Source organism: Lates calcarifer, linkage group LG1 (genome assembly GCF_001640805.2).
Source record: "Lates calcarifer isolate ASB-BC8 linkage group LG1, TLL_Latcal_v3, whole genome shotgun sequence".
Taxonomy (NCBI): Eukaryota; Metazoa; Chordata; class Actinopteri; family Centropomidae; genus Lates; species Lates calcarifer.
In genome coordinates, this window is record NC_066833.1 from 23,584,953 (window position 1) to 23,600,735 (window position 15,783).

General features: G+C 39.5%; 2 protein-coding genes across 2 annotated transcripts; both read right to left on the minus strand.

Moving 5' to 3' along the window:
• Positions 1 to 264: 264 nt before the first annotated feature.
• LOC108901206 (mucin-5AC) lies at positions 265 to 4,967 on the minus strand. Its single transcript, XM_018702628.2, has 6 exons — positions 4,478 to 4,967; positions 3,472 to 3,585; positions 3,261 to 3,370; positions 2,226 to 2,424; positions 1,573 to 1,658; positions 265 to 1,495 (listed from the first exon to the last, which is right to left on the minus strand). The coding sequence occupies exons 1-6, from the start codon at positions 4,674 to 4,676 to the stop codon at positions 389 to 391; spliced, it is 1,815 nt and encodes a 604-aa protein (XP_018558144.1). The 5' UTR covers positions 4,677 to 4,967; the 3' UTR covers positions 265 to 388.
• A 2,141-nt stretch (positions 4,968 to 7,108) lies between these two features.
• Positions 7,109 to 15,612, minus strand: LOC108901317 (sterile alpha motif domain-containing protein 9-like). The gene is made up of 4 exons (XM_018702777.2): positions 15,449 to 15,612; positions 12,950 to 12,992; positions 12,791 to 12,859; positions 7,109 to 12,605 (listed from the first exon to the last, which is right to left on the minus strand). Exons 3-4 carry the CDS (start codon positions 12,839 to 12,841, stop codon positions 8,088 to 8,090), a joined length of 4,569 nt encoding a protein of 1,522 aa, XP_018558293.1. The 5' UTR covers positions 12,842 to 12,859; positions 12,950 to 12,992; positions 15,449 to 15,612; the 3' UTR covers positions 7,109 to 8,087.
• Positions 15,613 to 15,783: the final 171 nt, after the last annotated feature.

Sequence of the window (15,783 nt, forward strand, 5' to 3'; positions counted from 1 at the left end):
CAGCATAAATGAAGTGAGGAACATGCAAATACTACTATTACCATTGCTATTACTTTCTTTTCCTCATCTTTAATCAGCAGGGGGCACTGCTCATTCTTCAATGGAGACTGGATTCTGTAAAATGTCTGACAAGGAATAGCACTGAAGCTGCAAAATAACCCACGGATTGATAAATATGTGCTGAAAAATAATAAGAAACAGAAACAGAATGTAGAAATATACAATACATGCCGAGGCACAAAAATAAAGAAACAGACATTTGTCTTAATCAACATTTATTTTATTAAACATTAAAATGTTATGTCTTTATTTCAGTATTATGTAGATTTATTAATTTGTGAGTCATTTTTCATCGTACATTCTTCAGCTGCATACTGTCAGTCCTCTTCTATTTTGACGTAGATGAGGCACCCATCATAGTGGAGATTCCTGAGACACTAGTGGAAGAGGCACCCGTGGTGGTAGAGGTGCCAGTTGTGGTGGAGGAACTAATGGCAGCAGTGGAAGCACTGCTAGTAGAGGGTGGCAACATTGTTGTGGAGGACGTTGTGGCAGTGGTTGTGGTGGTGGTTGTCGTGGCAGGAGTGGTAGTGGTAGTAGTGGTGGTGGTGGTGGTGGTGGTCTTTATGGCAGGAGGAGTGGTGGTGGTTGTTGTTAAGGGAGGCGCAGCAGTGGTGGTGGTTGTTGTTAGGACAGGTGCAGCAGTGGTGGTGGTAGTTGTTAGGGGAGGTGCAGCAGTGGTGGTGGTAGTTGTTAGGGCAGGCGCAGCGGTGGTGGTGGTCGTTGTTAGGGGAGGCGCAGCAGTGGTGGTGGTCGTTGTTAGGGCAGGCGCAGCAGTGGTGGTGGTCGTTGTTGTTAGGGCAGGCGCAGCTGTGGTGGTAGTTGTCGTAGTGGCAGGAGCTGCAGTGGTGGTAGGCGTCGTAATAGCAGGCGGAGTGGTGGTGGGGGTAGTCGTCGTTATAGCAGGCGCAGTGGTGGTAGTGGTAGTCGTCGTTATGGCAGGAGCTGCAGTGGTGGTGGTTGTTGTCGTGATGGCAGGAGGAGTGGTGGTGGTGGTGGTCGTTATGGCAGGTGTGGTGGTGGTAGTAGTAACTGCGGTAGACAAAGCTTGAGTTGTTGATGTGGCTAGAATAGCAGTGGTAGACGTTGTGCCAGGAATCTCTACATCTATTCCCACATATGGCCCTTCAGGAATTTCTTCAAATCCCCACAAATCATAAAATCCTCCTTCTGAGTCATAATAATTTTCCTCTACTGTATCGGTCTCTGAGCTAACCAGTGTTTGTGTTGTTGTTGTTGTCGTCAGTACTTCTTCTGGATCAAATGGTTCATCAGGAATTTCATCGAAGCCCCACAGGTTAAATAAATCTGGCTCCTCTAGAGCTCTCCTAACGTGATGTCTCCCAACTTTTTTTGGCAATGTAGGGGGGCAAGCTGCCAGTGTTGCACACAGTCTCCCGGTAGCATCAATGTAAATCAGTTCAAAGCCAGAATCCTGTGAACATTCTTAATATTAGTTTTCACATAAATCATTTTAACAATGGTATTTAACATGCTTTGCACTTGACTTACTCTGTCTGGTAACTTTGATATATCCACAAATAATGTGCTGGAGGTCTTCCATTGTCTCACTGAGTATCCTTCGTTTGTGAAAAAATCTGCCAAGATAGTAAATACAAATCAATTAGCCTGTAACCATGGTTCAAGCAATATAAAGCTTCCTCTGGCTCAAAAAAACCCTGTTACATCAATTTTTCACAGAAATTCTTGACAGAACATACACATACTACTAAACTCAGCATGATATTGATTGTCTAGATTATAGTTTGACAGGTTGATGTTTGTAGGACAGCTTTCACCCATGGTATGGGGCTTACCACCCCCAGTGTCCCTTCAGTTCCCCAGCACCTAAAATTAGCAATATCATCAAGTCACTGGTGCTGTTCAAATACTCATACACACGTAAAGTGAGGAAAAATCCATACTTTGTTTTTCTCTCCTCCTGTTATTGTACTGATTAATCAGGAGGACAGAAGCAATTCTAATGGGATAACATTGCTCTGCATTGCTGGATATGTAAGTATGCATTTATCTGCTTCTAAAGTAGTTATAATAACTTTATAGAGCAATAATGTCCTATAATAATAGCCTATTTAGGAGTTTACCAATCATAATCACCACAGGAAAAGGTTTTATGAGCATGCTCACAACTACCTGATCCTTACCAAGCTCTTTCACCTTCCTCAGTTTTGTTTCATGAGGCAGCTTCACACTGACATGTGTTGTTCTACAAGTCACCAGTGGTGCTGCTCCCTGTGGTGACATTGCTGGATCATCACACACTGCCATGACTGTCATGTTCTGCTGCAGCAGACGGTCAAAATATCGTAGTTTCAATGGGCGGGAACCAATTCCGTCAGCAGTCTGGGGAGAAACAAAATTGTCATTAATTGTAGGAGGCATCTTAAGAAACAGCCTAGTCATACCTGCATTTACAGTTACAGTTTACTGGCAAAGGGAAAAAAAAGATTCCATCCTTGGTGCAGGCTCACAATTTCAATTACTTGAGCATGACTAGTTAAGAGGGGCAGCACCTCCAGTTCCAAATGATGCAATTAAGTCCCAGGGTTAGGTATACACTAGGTTATACCCAGTTATGTTTCTGTAACACAGCATGGCACAAGTCTGAATTGAATGTTGTCACATTAACATAATGGCTACAGCAGGACAAAGTCCAATATATACAGAGATTCCACAAAATGAATGCATTAAAGAAAATATACTTTGTTTGACGAATCTTGAAACACTAAATAAGCCATTTGTAAGTTGTTAAGATTTTCCCCATGTCAGATCAGTCTATCATGGCTGTAACTTAGGTAAGAACGCCTTATCAGAACATCTGTCAGAGTTTCATCAGTGATACTGGCTCACAACTGTCATTATCATTTTAGTTTGCCATTACTCCAAATTTCTTATTGTCAGAATATCCCATGAAAAGATCAGAAACAACAGCATATTAGTTCCCCACTCTATCTGTGCACTCCAAGGCCCAAGCCCATTGGTTCCTATTGCATTTGTCAATCTTTTTAAATGGTTCAAAGCTAAAATTCTTAAAAGGGCTTGACAATGTCCTTAAACAGCTGGACTCTGGATGCATAGACAACACCTGCATATTGGGATCTATTCCATCAGAATAACATAATTAGATGACATTTGACAATTAGTACTCATTAGTTTGGACAGAGAATTAAGCATTTTACCTGTACTGCTGTGTGGCAGCCAGAATAGGAAAGCTTCACCAGCAACCACCACCTATAAATTTGAACAGAACTGTGACACCTGTCTGGCAGGAACAACAAACGAGCTCCATCTGTGGAAAAGATTTGGAGAAACATTAGGCTCCTGACAAGAGCTGTCATTCCATTTTCTAAGAAGGCAAAAACATACTGCAGGTGGTTGAATCACATATACCTTCCAGACGCAGATTTGTGTATCGAATGAGTGAAAAACGTAAGAAGAGTGTTCCATTACTGCAGCGATACTGTGGCTGGTTGAAATCTGATGTCTCTGGATTTCGCCCACTCCCTTGAATGAAAAAAAAAAAAAAAAATCGAAATTGAAAAGTTGATATTTTGGCAAGTATGCAGATTTGCTTTCTTGCCAAGAGTTAGATGAGAGGACTGCATGATACAATGCTACTGCCACAAGACCGTTAGCTTTAACACAAAGACTGAAAACATCTTGTCTGGTTCTATTTTAATGTAACAAAATCTGGCTACTTGGCTCATTCAAAGCTCACTAATTGAGAGATTAGATCTCTTGTTTAACCCATACAAAAATCCAATTGAAAATTTGCTATTTTTAGGTGGTTATAGGCCACAACATTTCTTGGTTGTGACACTAGCCAAATGAATGTTCATTAAATCATTATTGGTTTTGACTGTAAGTATTTGGAGACATGACATGAGGAGATATGATAATATGTGAAGGGAACAATAGAGCGTTTATAGAGAAATGGATTTTTCAAAAAAAAAAAAAAAAAAAAAAAAGGTTATCCATCCCTAACTGTAATTTTTGCAATGAATAAAAATATAACTGAATAAAACTCCATACTGAATGACACTGACATTGTGAAATACTACTTGCATACTACTTGCAAATTGTAAAGTAAAACGTAAAAGGATTTGCATTGAGAACTGGTCTAAAGAGAGAACTGGATTTAAGATGGTGTCTTCAGATGGTCTTCCGATTAACAAACTATAAAAAGGGGGTTAATGGGCACTTTATAGGCTACTATGAATAGCACATAATTGCCATCTGTAAGGCACAACAAAGTATATTTCTTTGTCTTTCAGATTGCTCTCAACTTTCCAGCCTGAACAACTTGAGGTACATGGAGGGAAACATACATGAAAACTGTCTGAATTCCTGCTTTCGATCGACTACCAAATAAGGCTTAAGTGAGCAGCATTTTCACCTTGGAGGAAATTCCACACCGGCGCTGGAAAACTTTGGTCGGTCCAGTTTTCTATAGCCTCCTCAAACGGCTGCTCGTTGCTGTCGTGACGCTCGTCCTGCTCGGCCTGAGGTCCGTGGGTGTACCGATGGCTCTCTGCGTTGTTGAGCTGGGCTAGAGTTAAACCGATCCAAACCCAAGCCATCAGTGTGGACGCCATGGTAGCTGACTGGTCCGTTCGGCTTCTTTCTGCCGTCAGAAGAGACCAAAGAAGCGGACTGGGAAACCGGAAGCGCTGCACAGCTGTGCCATTAAATCAGGTTGATGAGATCCAGAAGCTGTGCAGGTGCGCGCTAACGTGGATTTGAGGATGGCGGTGGGTGGTGATTGGTGGGTGGGTGCGCGTGCGAAGTAAAGTTAATTGCAGATAAGATAGGATACAATAAGATAAGATATATTTCATTTATTCCACTTGTGGGAAATTCATTTGTTACAGCAGCAGTGAAAACAAGCAAGAGTGAAGAATAGAAAAATATAACAAATATAAAAGAGGCACAGAAGAAGAAGGAAAAAGTGCAAAAACAGCATAAAACTCTAGAATAAATATAAATGTGCAGTTTGTATTACAGAAAAAGGTGGTAATCAGTGAGGTAGATAAAAAAGTATGTGCAAAAACAAAACAAAAAGAAGTGACCAGATATGGAGTGAAGGTTTATGGTTGGGTCAGACTGGTGTTGTACAGTCCTTCTTGCACCGTGGATGCAGCAGTCTGTTATTGAAGGAGCTGCTAAGGTCACCCACAGTCTCATGCACAGAGGTAGGAGGGATGTCCATGATAGATGTCAGCTTAGCCAACATCCTCCTCCCAGCAAACTCCTCAGTGGAGTCTAGAGAGCAGTCCAGGACAAAGCCGGCACGTCTGACCAGCTTATTCAGATCAAGTAGTTTGGTTGTTAATATATATCAAGCTTTACATTTTTCAATCCTACAAGAGAGTTAATGAAAAACCAGTAAGTATAACAGTATCTTGAAATCTATTACTCCCTCACTATTGTGCACATTACCTTATCTTAATGATGTTGTCGTTTTTTCCCCTGGCTTGGCTTAGGTTTTCATCAAAGGCTTCCTGCATTGAGCTCAGTGCCTACTGCGATCAGAGGCACATGACCTGTGTCTGAGTCAGGGTTACCTGCCCATTCTGCTGCTGCTAGCCCAAGGGCAGAGCATGCCCCACTAAAAACTAGAAGTACAAGAATTATGATAAACTCGCACAGAGCCTAGGGGATGTCTGTGATGAAAGCTGGCATTATGGCCCTCTTTAGGGGGTGTAAGAGTCCGGGGTCAGTCTCTAACCTGAATCATGACCTCCACTAGGTTATCATCTATTGCCAGCCAGACCAGAGGTCAAATGCTCAGAGAACTACTCCATGAGTAGACCACTGAGGAATGCCATCGTTTGACTGAAGTCAAGGGAAGATCTGATTAAAAGCCCATTTAATTGAGAGTGAGTGTAGGAAATGGATGGCTTTGTCTTAGCTTTTGGTCAGAAACATTTTGAGCTTGTATTTTATGCTTTTTTGACTTTTCCTGGTGTAACTGTTTCAAAGAATGTCATTCTGATTCTTAAGTATAATTTTGCATTTAGTTTCCAATGCTGAATGCAATGCTATTGGAAGAAAACATAATAAAAATCTCAAATATAAAAATAGAAATTACTGACCTTAACCATACTGTAACAATTCTTTCATGCAAGAATAAAGCTGCCAATATTTTTGTTATTGTCCACAAATTCCATTAAATAACCAAAACCAATGATGTGTTCATCTGTCTCTCAATATTATTCAGCTAATGCAATACTGTGTTTGTTGGGGACTATTTTCAGCGACGGACTAACATACACTTATGATGTACTTTTTATGGCATCAGGAATGTGTATGTGGGATTAACTCAAAATGAATCACAGTGTGTGTTCACGGTAATGAAGGCACATATCATCCAGTGCAATGGTGTGGCTCACTGATGTGATATATCAAGCTTTGGACATTTGTTCATATTGTTTCCCAAAGTTGCAGGTACCACTTTAGTGTGGGTGGCAGCAAATCATAGTGGCATAGTACTGGCATACAATTAGACATCTTAATGCACCTCTGTGTTTCATTTCTCACTGACCACAGACAATCACTATATGTGTAACAGAAAACAGTGGAAAGTAAAAATTCAGGGTACTTGTATGCATTTCAGGTTAAACTTTGAGTACTGAAATGGATATGTCTTCTCCTGAGTCTAACACCTATGTTTGGTTCACACAGCTCTCTTTAACTATAATATGTTGTAGAAAGGACACTTACCAGCAGAATGACCTTTTGACCCCCAAAAGATGACCTCCTGAAGATTACTTTCAGCCATATGTTACAGTGCCACATATACTTAAGGCTAACATCTGACTTGTCCCATTTTGTCTGACAAGGCAGGAAGACAGAAACTCCAAATAAGCTTGTTTTTGTCATTTTGCAAACTTATCAAATGAAGACATACTGGGGACTTCACAGAGGAAACATGGCAGGAATCATGAGAGACTGGACTAGTTGGATTGGACTAAATTGGACAGCTTGTGTGCATGGTGTTGTAAATTTTAAATAAGTTCTTACTAGGTAATGTTTCAGTAGTACAGCTTTATTGGAAAGTGAAGGCATTGCAACACTCATCTCTGTTTTTCATGGAATGCAAAAAAGTAAAATAAAATTGTTCAAGGGTGTTAACATACACCATTCCAATTCAAAGTAAATGTATTATAACATTTGTAATGCATGTTATTTAATTTCATAGAACAATGTTAAATTACTACATGACACACAGTTCATGAACAAATACACACACAAAAAAATAAAACTGTTCAAAGGGTTAGTTGTATCAAAAACAGTACATGTATGATCAAATTTTTACATATATGTTAAAGTACACCATTTCAATTCAAGTAAATGTATTATAACATTTGTGATTCGTGTTACTTAATTTCATGGAACAATGTTAAATTACAAAAAAACATAACACACAGTTCATGAATAAAGACAAAAAAAGTAAATCGTTCAAAGGGTATATGAAGCAAATTAGTTGTACCAATGATGGAACATGCAACATAAAATATACCTTTTTAATTCAAAAGTAAATGTATTATAACATTTGTAATGTGTTATTAAATTTAATGGAACAATGTTAAATTTCTATATAACATATTTAATCAGTTACTGCAGAGTATAACAAAAGGTAATAGTTAAATTCCTTGTCAAATTTTAGATAATTTCAATATCGAAAAAAGAACATTAAAATTTTTTACACTCAGAAAATTGGTCACATTTACAGTTAATCGTGAGGTACAGTGTATATTTTAATATGATACATTTTAAGAGGTTTGATTTTAGGTTATACTTGACAAATGTTTTCCTTTACAAAAAATATGGTGTCAATAATGTAACATACAGAGTGTAAAATACACACAAAGATGCAACAAAGCATCACAATTAAATAAGCATGCAAGCAACTCAATCACTTTACCTGAATAAAACAGTTCCACAATGATAAGCTGAATCTACTGATCAAAACTAATACTAACTGAACAGGGTGCTTCTAAGGTTTAGTTTATGTCAAATGCAAGGGGGCCTTTTATTGAGAAACCAGTAAAGAATGACACTTTTGACCCTTCAGCACGCCCACTAAGCTGACTTCGAAACATTGGAGTAACTTCGACCTTAAGATCTGGGATTAATGTGTGTGCCAGTATCAAGTTGTTATTCACCTCGCCTGTGACCCTGCAAAGGAGTTCCTCCACCTTCTTCTCTTTCCATATTTTGCCATTTTTCCACATGGAAGCAAACTCTTCCTGCCCAACCATGACGCTCCTTTTGATTTTTTCAAAAGGTACAAGTCGTTCATATCCCTGCTTCTTCCCCAAGAAGAAATGGACAATGGGACTCTTACCATTGTACACTTCCCTCATCTCTGCATGATAAGAGGTCCTCATCTGTGAGATGTACTTCCCCAGAGCTCTAGATTCTGGACGGTCCTGCTGTTGCCACAAGAGCATAACTGCAATGAAGTGCAGTGGCAAATTATCATTTAATGGAATTTGCTCACGCAGAACTTGGCAAAGGAGATGAATTAGTTTCTGGTATGGCTGAAGGTGTTGTGATTCAAGTTTGATACAACTCAACACAACGTTGACATAGATGAGATTGATTCTCTCTGTCACAGTTGGGTTACGAACACAAACAAACTCATACTGTTTGGCAATCTTCTCCATTATTTCAGTTGAGAAATGATTTGAGAGACAATTCAGAATCCCAGAGTAGGTGTCAGCTTTTTGCATCTCCAGGAATTGTCTTACCTGGTGTAGTTTCAGCTTTTCAAACATGGTTTTGTTCTTCCAAAGAGCTGAAGAATCTGTCTTGCAGAAAAGGTTGGCATACTGTTTGAAACATCTGAAAAGCTCATTTTGGGACACTTGTTCACGACTGTCTTTCATTCCGAATCTGCCCAAGTTCACATAAAAATTGTCAAGGAAGTCAAAGTTAATTTTCATTCTGTATTTAAGGTTGTAAAGTAAATCCTCAAATTGTCTGAGAGGGATGTAGTAGCATCTGTGTTTGTTCTGCCATTGATCACACCGCTCTACATTCTGAAGTGTCATGTCTCCAGAGAGAATCTGGCTCAGTATGTCATGGCGCACTTTGTCCTTCGAAAATACAGGGATCTTTGACAGTACTTCAATGACAAGTACACCAACCTGAACTTCTCCCAGGCACCCACATGTATTGAAAGAGCAGTTGTCTGTCTTAATTTTTAATCGTTGAACTGACTCCTTCTTTGCAAGGCTCTGTGTTTCTTTGAATGCATCTATTGCTGACTGAGCCATTTTGAGAAACATGCTCAATCTTTCAGGACTAATAGACTCTTCCTTGTACTTTGCAATAGCATTTTTCAGCTCATGCTTGATCACTTGTGCTGATGTGTCTGCAATATATGAGCTGTCGTTGGAAAGATCTTTTGCTTTCCCTGCCCAAACCTTTGCCTCTGAGAAATCCTTCTTTTTTAAGTAATAGTACCTGGCTAGTAACTGGGAGACAACTGCATCTTTTTCAAATCTTTTTGATGCATTCTTCAGCACCATCTCTTCCAGTCCTGGAGTTTCATTTGCAATGTCTTGAATGAGGGGAGAGAACTGAGATTCCTCCTCCAATGAATGATGTCTCTTGACCAAAATGTGGCGTACGTCTTGCAGGAGTTCGTCTTTGCCTTGTGTGCTCTCATAAAGCTTGCTTGTGGTCAGAAGGCGGTCTGTGATATCAGCTTTGCTCACATTGTGTGTTGCGTTAAGTTCTTGCAAACACTGTCTTGCAATACTTGAATGGATCATTTTCACAGCTTTGAATACTACCTTACCCTGAACTGAGCAGTTGGTAATTAAAGTGGAAAATTTACCAAATCCTTCTTCGACTTTGATGGTTCCACAAAATGGTTTTGGTTGAAGACCAAGATATTCCTCACACAGAGAGACAGAGAGAGAGGCATCCTTGCAGTATACGTTCAACAGAACTAAAACAGCCAGGAGTTGTGCATGTTTATGATTCATGTTGAAGCTCTTCAGAGTGTTGCGGACAACACCTTGAATATACTCTGGCTTAAAGTTCTTTTTCATGATCATGAAACCATAGAACGTGTCCGCATTCTTATGTGTTTTCTCTATTTCTACAAGTTTCTCCTCAAACAGTTTCTGCTCTGTCTCGGAGAGCTTATTTCCAATGTGTACAGTGTCTCCAGTTGGTTCAGTTGTCTCAGAGGACTCTGACCTCATACAGTTCAGGAGAAGTACCTGTGCAGACTTAGACTGAATGTCGTTCTTCGCACATTCTTTTTCAATTAGTTGCTGCAAGTCAAATACTTTTTCCATATCATCAAAGTCATCTATCATCAACAAAACAGGCACCCGTGGTAATTTCTCCTCATGGTCATATGTTAAAAGTTTGACCACTTGATCAGCTACTTCAGCAAAGTCTGCATTGCTGTCTCTGAGGACAGCACAACGGAATCTGTCCCGGAGAGCCCACAAAGTATGCATGGCCAAAGTTGTCCCACCACATCCAGGCACATGGATGAGATTAAACAACACGCAGGCTTTTCTTAGAGAACACAAATCTGGTATGACTGTGTTCATGATGTAGTCAAACTGGTCTCGTTTGATGAATGGTGTGGATCCAGGCTGCTCTGAGAAATAGAAATTCCACCATGATACTTTTCCTCCTCTGTAGAAGTTCTCCTCTTTGACAATCCTGTCCTCATCTCCACCTTCACATTGGTTCACACACAAGACCTCTAAGGTATTCAAGCTACGCTCCACTTTTTTCTCAAGAAGAACTCTGCTTCCCCCACCACAGGGTAGGAAACGGTTGGATCTACGGTTTTTTGACAAAAGGCTAAGGATAGTGCCATTCACTTCAGCAAAATTAAGCTCATATATACATCTACCAGAGATGTTGATTCCACACCGAGCTTCAATTAGGTCTTTCCAGGAGGTAAATGCCTTTTCATTGTCACATATACAAAGGATTTGCTCTGTGCCTCTGAGCTCCTGCCAGAATGTACTGAAAGTCTCAACGAGAGGATCAATTTTCTCACTCACTGTTGACCAAAGTACAAAAATGACCAGGAATCTCTTGTTTGGAAGCACATCTTTCCGACACAAGAAGGAAATCACATCTCGAATGGAGGCTCCCTTGTCCATCAACCACTGGTCTATGTCTGAGGGTGCCTCATCCTCAATACCACCATTGCAGAAAACCCAACTGGTGTTTCGGGTTAATTTCAATTTGTGGGCAATGTCCTCAATTCGCTCTGTTATTTTATACTGTGCTGGTAAATGGACACTTACTGCACTCTGCTGTTCGAAGTGAGACTGTAATCCATGTTTAGCTGATTCTGGATCAAAGTCCAAAACTGCTGTTGGGTTGAGTTCTACAAAAAACCCTAGAGAATCAAACTGGCTTGAATGTGCTTTGTTTGTCACTATCACATACTGCTCAAAGTGTGATTTATCTAAAGAGAAAGATCCACCGGTTATCATCTTACTTAATCTAGAGCCTTGGGTGCTGCTTTTTATCACACTGAGGTGTTTCTCTTCAGCTTCTTTTCGAAGTTGTGAGCGTTGTTTCATACTGTCAATAAACTTGCTGTACTCCTCCATATGTTTGGCAAATGTGACTGGCGCAAGGAGATCCCTGCTGCTACCACCATCTCTAACAAAGAATTGCTTTGACTGTTTTGTTTCATTTTCAACTGTTTCTTTATATTTTACTTTTTTCTTGGCTTTTTTTGTGCCCATGTTTAAAGTGTGATAGATATTTTCTTCACAGATTGTAGAGTCAGGAACTATGTCCACTTCTATCACACATTTGTCAGATGATGTCATGTTCTTATTGAGAACCCCAACAAATCGAGGAGGTTTGATGCAAGTTTGAGCAGTCTGTTTGTGTTTGTACTCAAAACACTGATCAATGGCAGATTTTAATTTATTTGCATAAGCCTCTTTGTCCTTCACAACCACTCCCAACACTTGACCATGAGTGAAGTCTGGCTCATCCCCTATTCCAAAATGTATAGTGCCGTTAGTGCGGCTATTCATACAAGCAGCAGCAAAGCGAATAACCTCATCAGTGAACTTGCTCATTTTTGTTTCATCTGTTGTATTGATAAAAGCTTTATACTCATGGCAGGGTTCAATCAAGTCTGAGGCACCTGATTCTGTAATATCAAGAATGCTGTTTTCCATGTATCTATCTGCATCATGGTACCTACAAAATGGATAGGGCTTGCATGGTCTTCCAGGCTGATTTGTAGAGCTTGTTAGAGAGCTTGCCCCCTCTTTCCTCAGTTTCATGACTTCATCTCTGGCATGAATAATAAGTTTTGCTGGTCCAAAAGTTACATTCATTTTTCTTAAGTCTGTTGTATCTAAAAGCAAAAGAGCATGCCCAGAAATGTCCTGCTTAAAGAGTATTTCAGCAACTATGTTGTCCACACCATCCACTTTGAGAGCCCATTCTCTCACTTGATGCTTACTCCAATCCTTGATGTCAGGTGACAGATCCTCCTCCTGACTCTAAAATAAAAAATGCTATTACTTTTCCTGATTTTAAACTGATATTACTGTATAATTAATTGTACATACAAAGAAATAATTAAGTTATTTTAGTTTGATTCCTTTATCTTTAAACACATTTGGAACTAATTTAATGGTACAGGAACATCTTCCTTAAAATGCTGATTATTTTAACTGTTATTTACCATCATTTTGCCTTGATCTGTCATCACAGCTTTTATTCCTTCTTCATACATGTAACTTCTTCACTAATGCTGAAAAAATAAATTTAAAAATTCAGTTAATAATAGACAATTTGTCACTGTACTGGTGACAACATGTAATGTCATTGATTTCAGTCCTACCTTCATTGCTCCTGTTCACCAATCCAAATCTTGGCCATTAATGCTGCAAAAGAAAGTATATATATTTTAAAAATCTTGCCATGTGATCATTATTGAGGAAGTATCATCCATGGCTTGTTAGTGGCTCTTCAACAGTTTTTTCCCTCACTATATTTAATTTTGTATTTTGGACCTTGGATTGTTTGCGTTGTTAATATAAGGACAGTGACTATGATGTTTGGATCATCTACTTTTGATAGATAACTGGTAAGCCTGCTTGCTAACCAGCAGACCTAATTTATATGCACTCATTTCAGCTCAGCCAGCTCAGTGTGAGATGCTGCATTTTGCTGTCATTTATGGCCACGTTTCACTCTTTTCCTCTTGTTTAATATACACCCCTGCACATGGCAGAAGCATAGAGGAGACAGGTTGACATCTCGTTAGTTTAAGCAAAATAGCATTTTAGATTTTTCTACAATCAAAGAAGACAAATGTCATACCCAAATGTATGAAAGTGAAGCCAAACCATTTTTGAACTGAGTGTAGAGTGTGGAAGAAGTGAAAAAAGCCTACCCCAGCTGTCATTGGGTGAGAGGCAGGGTACACCCTGTACAGATCACCAGTCCATCTCAGGGCATTCAACTACCAAAGAATCCTAAAGCTGCCTATACTGGTTCTAACAGCCAACCAATAAGACCAAAAAACTTGTGTTATGGTTGTGTTCCATCTGTCTTATTATGGATAAAACATTATTTATCCAATAGAACACAGGACAAGATAAGAGTTTTCATTCATTGAATCTTTTCAGAGACACAGAGTGACATGGGACATGTAAAGTTAATGAAATCACTGCAACTGCAAGTAATTGTTCTCTATGCCACATTTGAGTAGTGAAAAACCTGTTTGTGCAGCGCACATTTGGTAGTTGTGGCTGTGGTGATTACAGCTATTACTGTATATGGCTATTTAAAACATATGTCAGATAGTTGATAGGCCAGAATTCTGGAGGATTAACAGTCATATTCGCTGTAAAAAAAAAAGTCTAGCATAAACTCTGCTCTGTGTGTGTATGTGTATAGCAAGACACAACCCTACTCTGCCTCTGATTGACCCTGATATTCTTCTTGGCTGAATGAGGGTAGGGAAGAAAATATAAGCCATGTGTGCCCGTGTGAAACCACATTCTGCATGCCTACTTGAGCTACATCACAACCTTTAAATATACTGGTGATTCAAAATGAAGACAAGTAGCAATTGTTTCTTTCATTAATGAAAATGCTGCAGAGCCTGTTAAACCTGTCCACAGCCCTGAAAGGCCCAGACCAAACCCAGCATCATGAGCGGAAGTAACCACTCCACCATCTGTCTCCCCTGTCCCCTGTAGATGCCTAATCCCAGTTTTTCGCATACATAGATTCTACTTGACTCACACAGGTGATAAAATCACTCAGTTGCAACTTAGTTTAATCTTACAGTAGAACATCTTATTTCTTCTCATAATGATACATTTTTTGGACACACACCTGTCTGAGTTGTGTGAGTTGCATCAACTGGGTGGAGACTAGCTAGTATCTACCATACAGAATCTACTACAATCTACTACGGAATCCTGACCCAACACAAGTGACAGAGATCCCCTGAACTGACTCCAAGTCAGAGCCTACAGCATACAAAATTGCCAATATACAGTACATGCCTTTTGCAAAGAATGGCTTCTCCACTTTCTGCGACTCAAACAGCCAACATTATGCATTGCATTTTATTGCAAATGGTGTAGCTAAAGCAGTGCACTTTTAGTCCTGTTTACTGATTGTTTTCACATCAACAGTAATTCCCACACCACAGCTTTTTTCCCTATGTTAATCTGCTTTCTCTTAAACCTCTCTAATATTTAATGGTGCAGTAGGATGCACCCCTGACTATGCATATGAGGAAATCATGATTTCACCAGTGCCCTCTAGTGCCAGCTGTGGTTGAAATAAAACCAGGAAGAACACAAGTATGACTTTCTGACTTTGATCATGAAATAGCCATCTGAATAAAGGTTTGTTAACTTTTTTCTCTTTTTTGAACGTTTTTGTTCCCTACCAAAGAGCACCTTCATCATACTTTGTCTGAACTCCTCCAGACTTTTTCCTCTCTGAAAACCAGGAAGAAACTGCAATTTTACATATGCAAAATACAATTTGCCAACATCCAACACTAATACTTTAAATAGAACTAAAATAATTGAACTTTATAACTGATTGATGCATATGTCAGACTTATATTTCTAAAATGCTATGGGTGTGAAAGGTATTCATTCAATGTCAAAGTGGGAACTAGAAGTTAGATTATTCTCTAAAGTGTCTACATCACACAAACCTAAAACCTGCAATACAAGTGTAAGAAGTAGACCGAAAACGAGCTGGATAAACAACATTAAATGATTCGTTTTGTTTGTTTTTTTCCAATTATTTCAACAATGCATTTCACAATGATCTAATAAAAAAAAAAGAAAACTCAATACAAACATACCGATTTCGGAGAAATTTCTTTTCCATTCCTGCTTTAATATGGAGCTCCTCAAGCAGATGCGACAGACTTCTGGACAGACGCAGGATAAACAGACGCGACCTTGGCTTCGATGGCGTTCCCGGAGGAGAAAAAGAGATCACTGTCGAGAAGGCGGAAGATATCCTCCGATGGGAGGTCACTTCATAGGAAACGAAATCTAAGTCAAACGGGTGTGTGCGTGTGTGTGTGTGTGTAGCGTTAGTTTGGTTCAAAGAAACGATACCAAAAGAGAGTGCTGACTTTTGTAATACCCAGATGCGTAATTTTGTTTCATTTGGGTGTTAAAGGAAAAGACA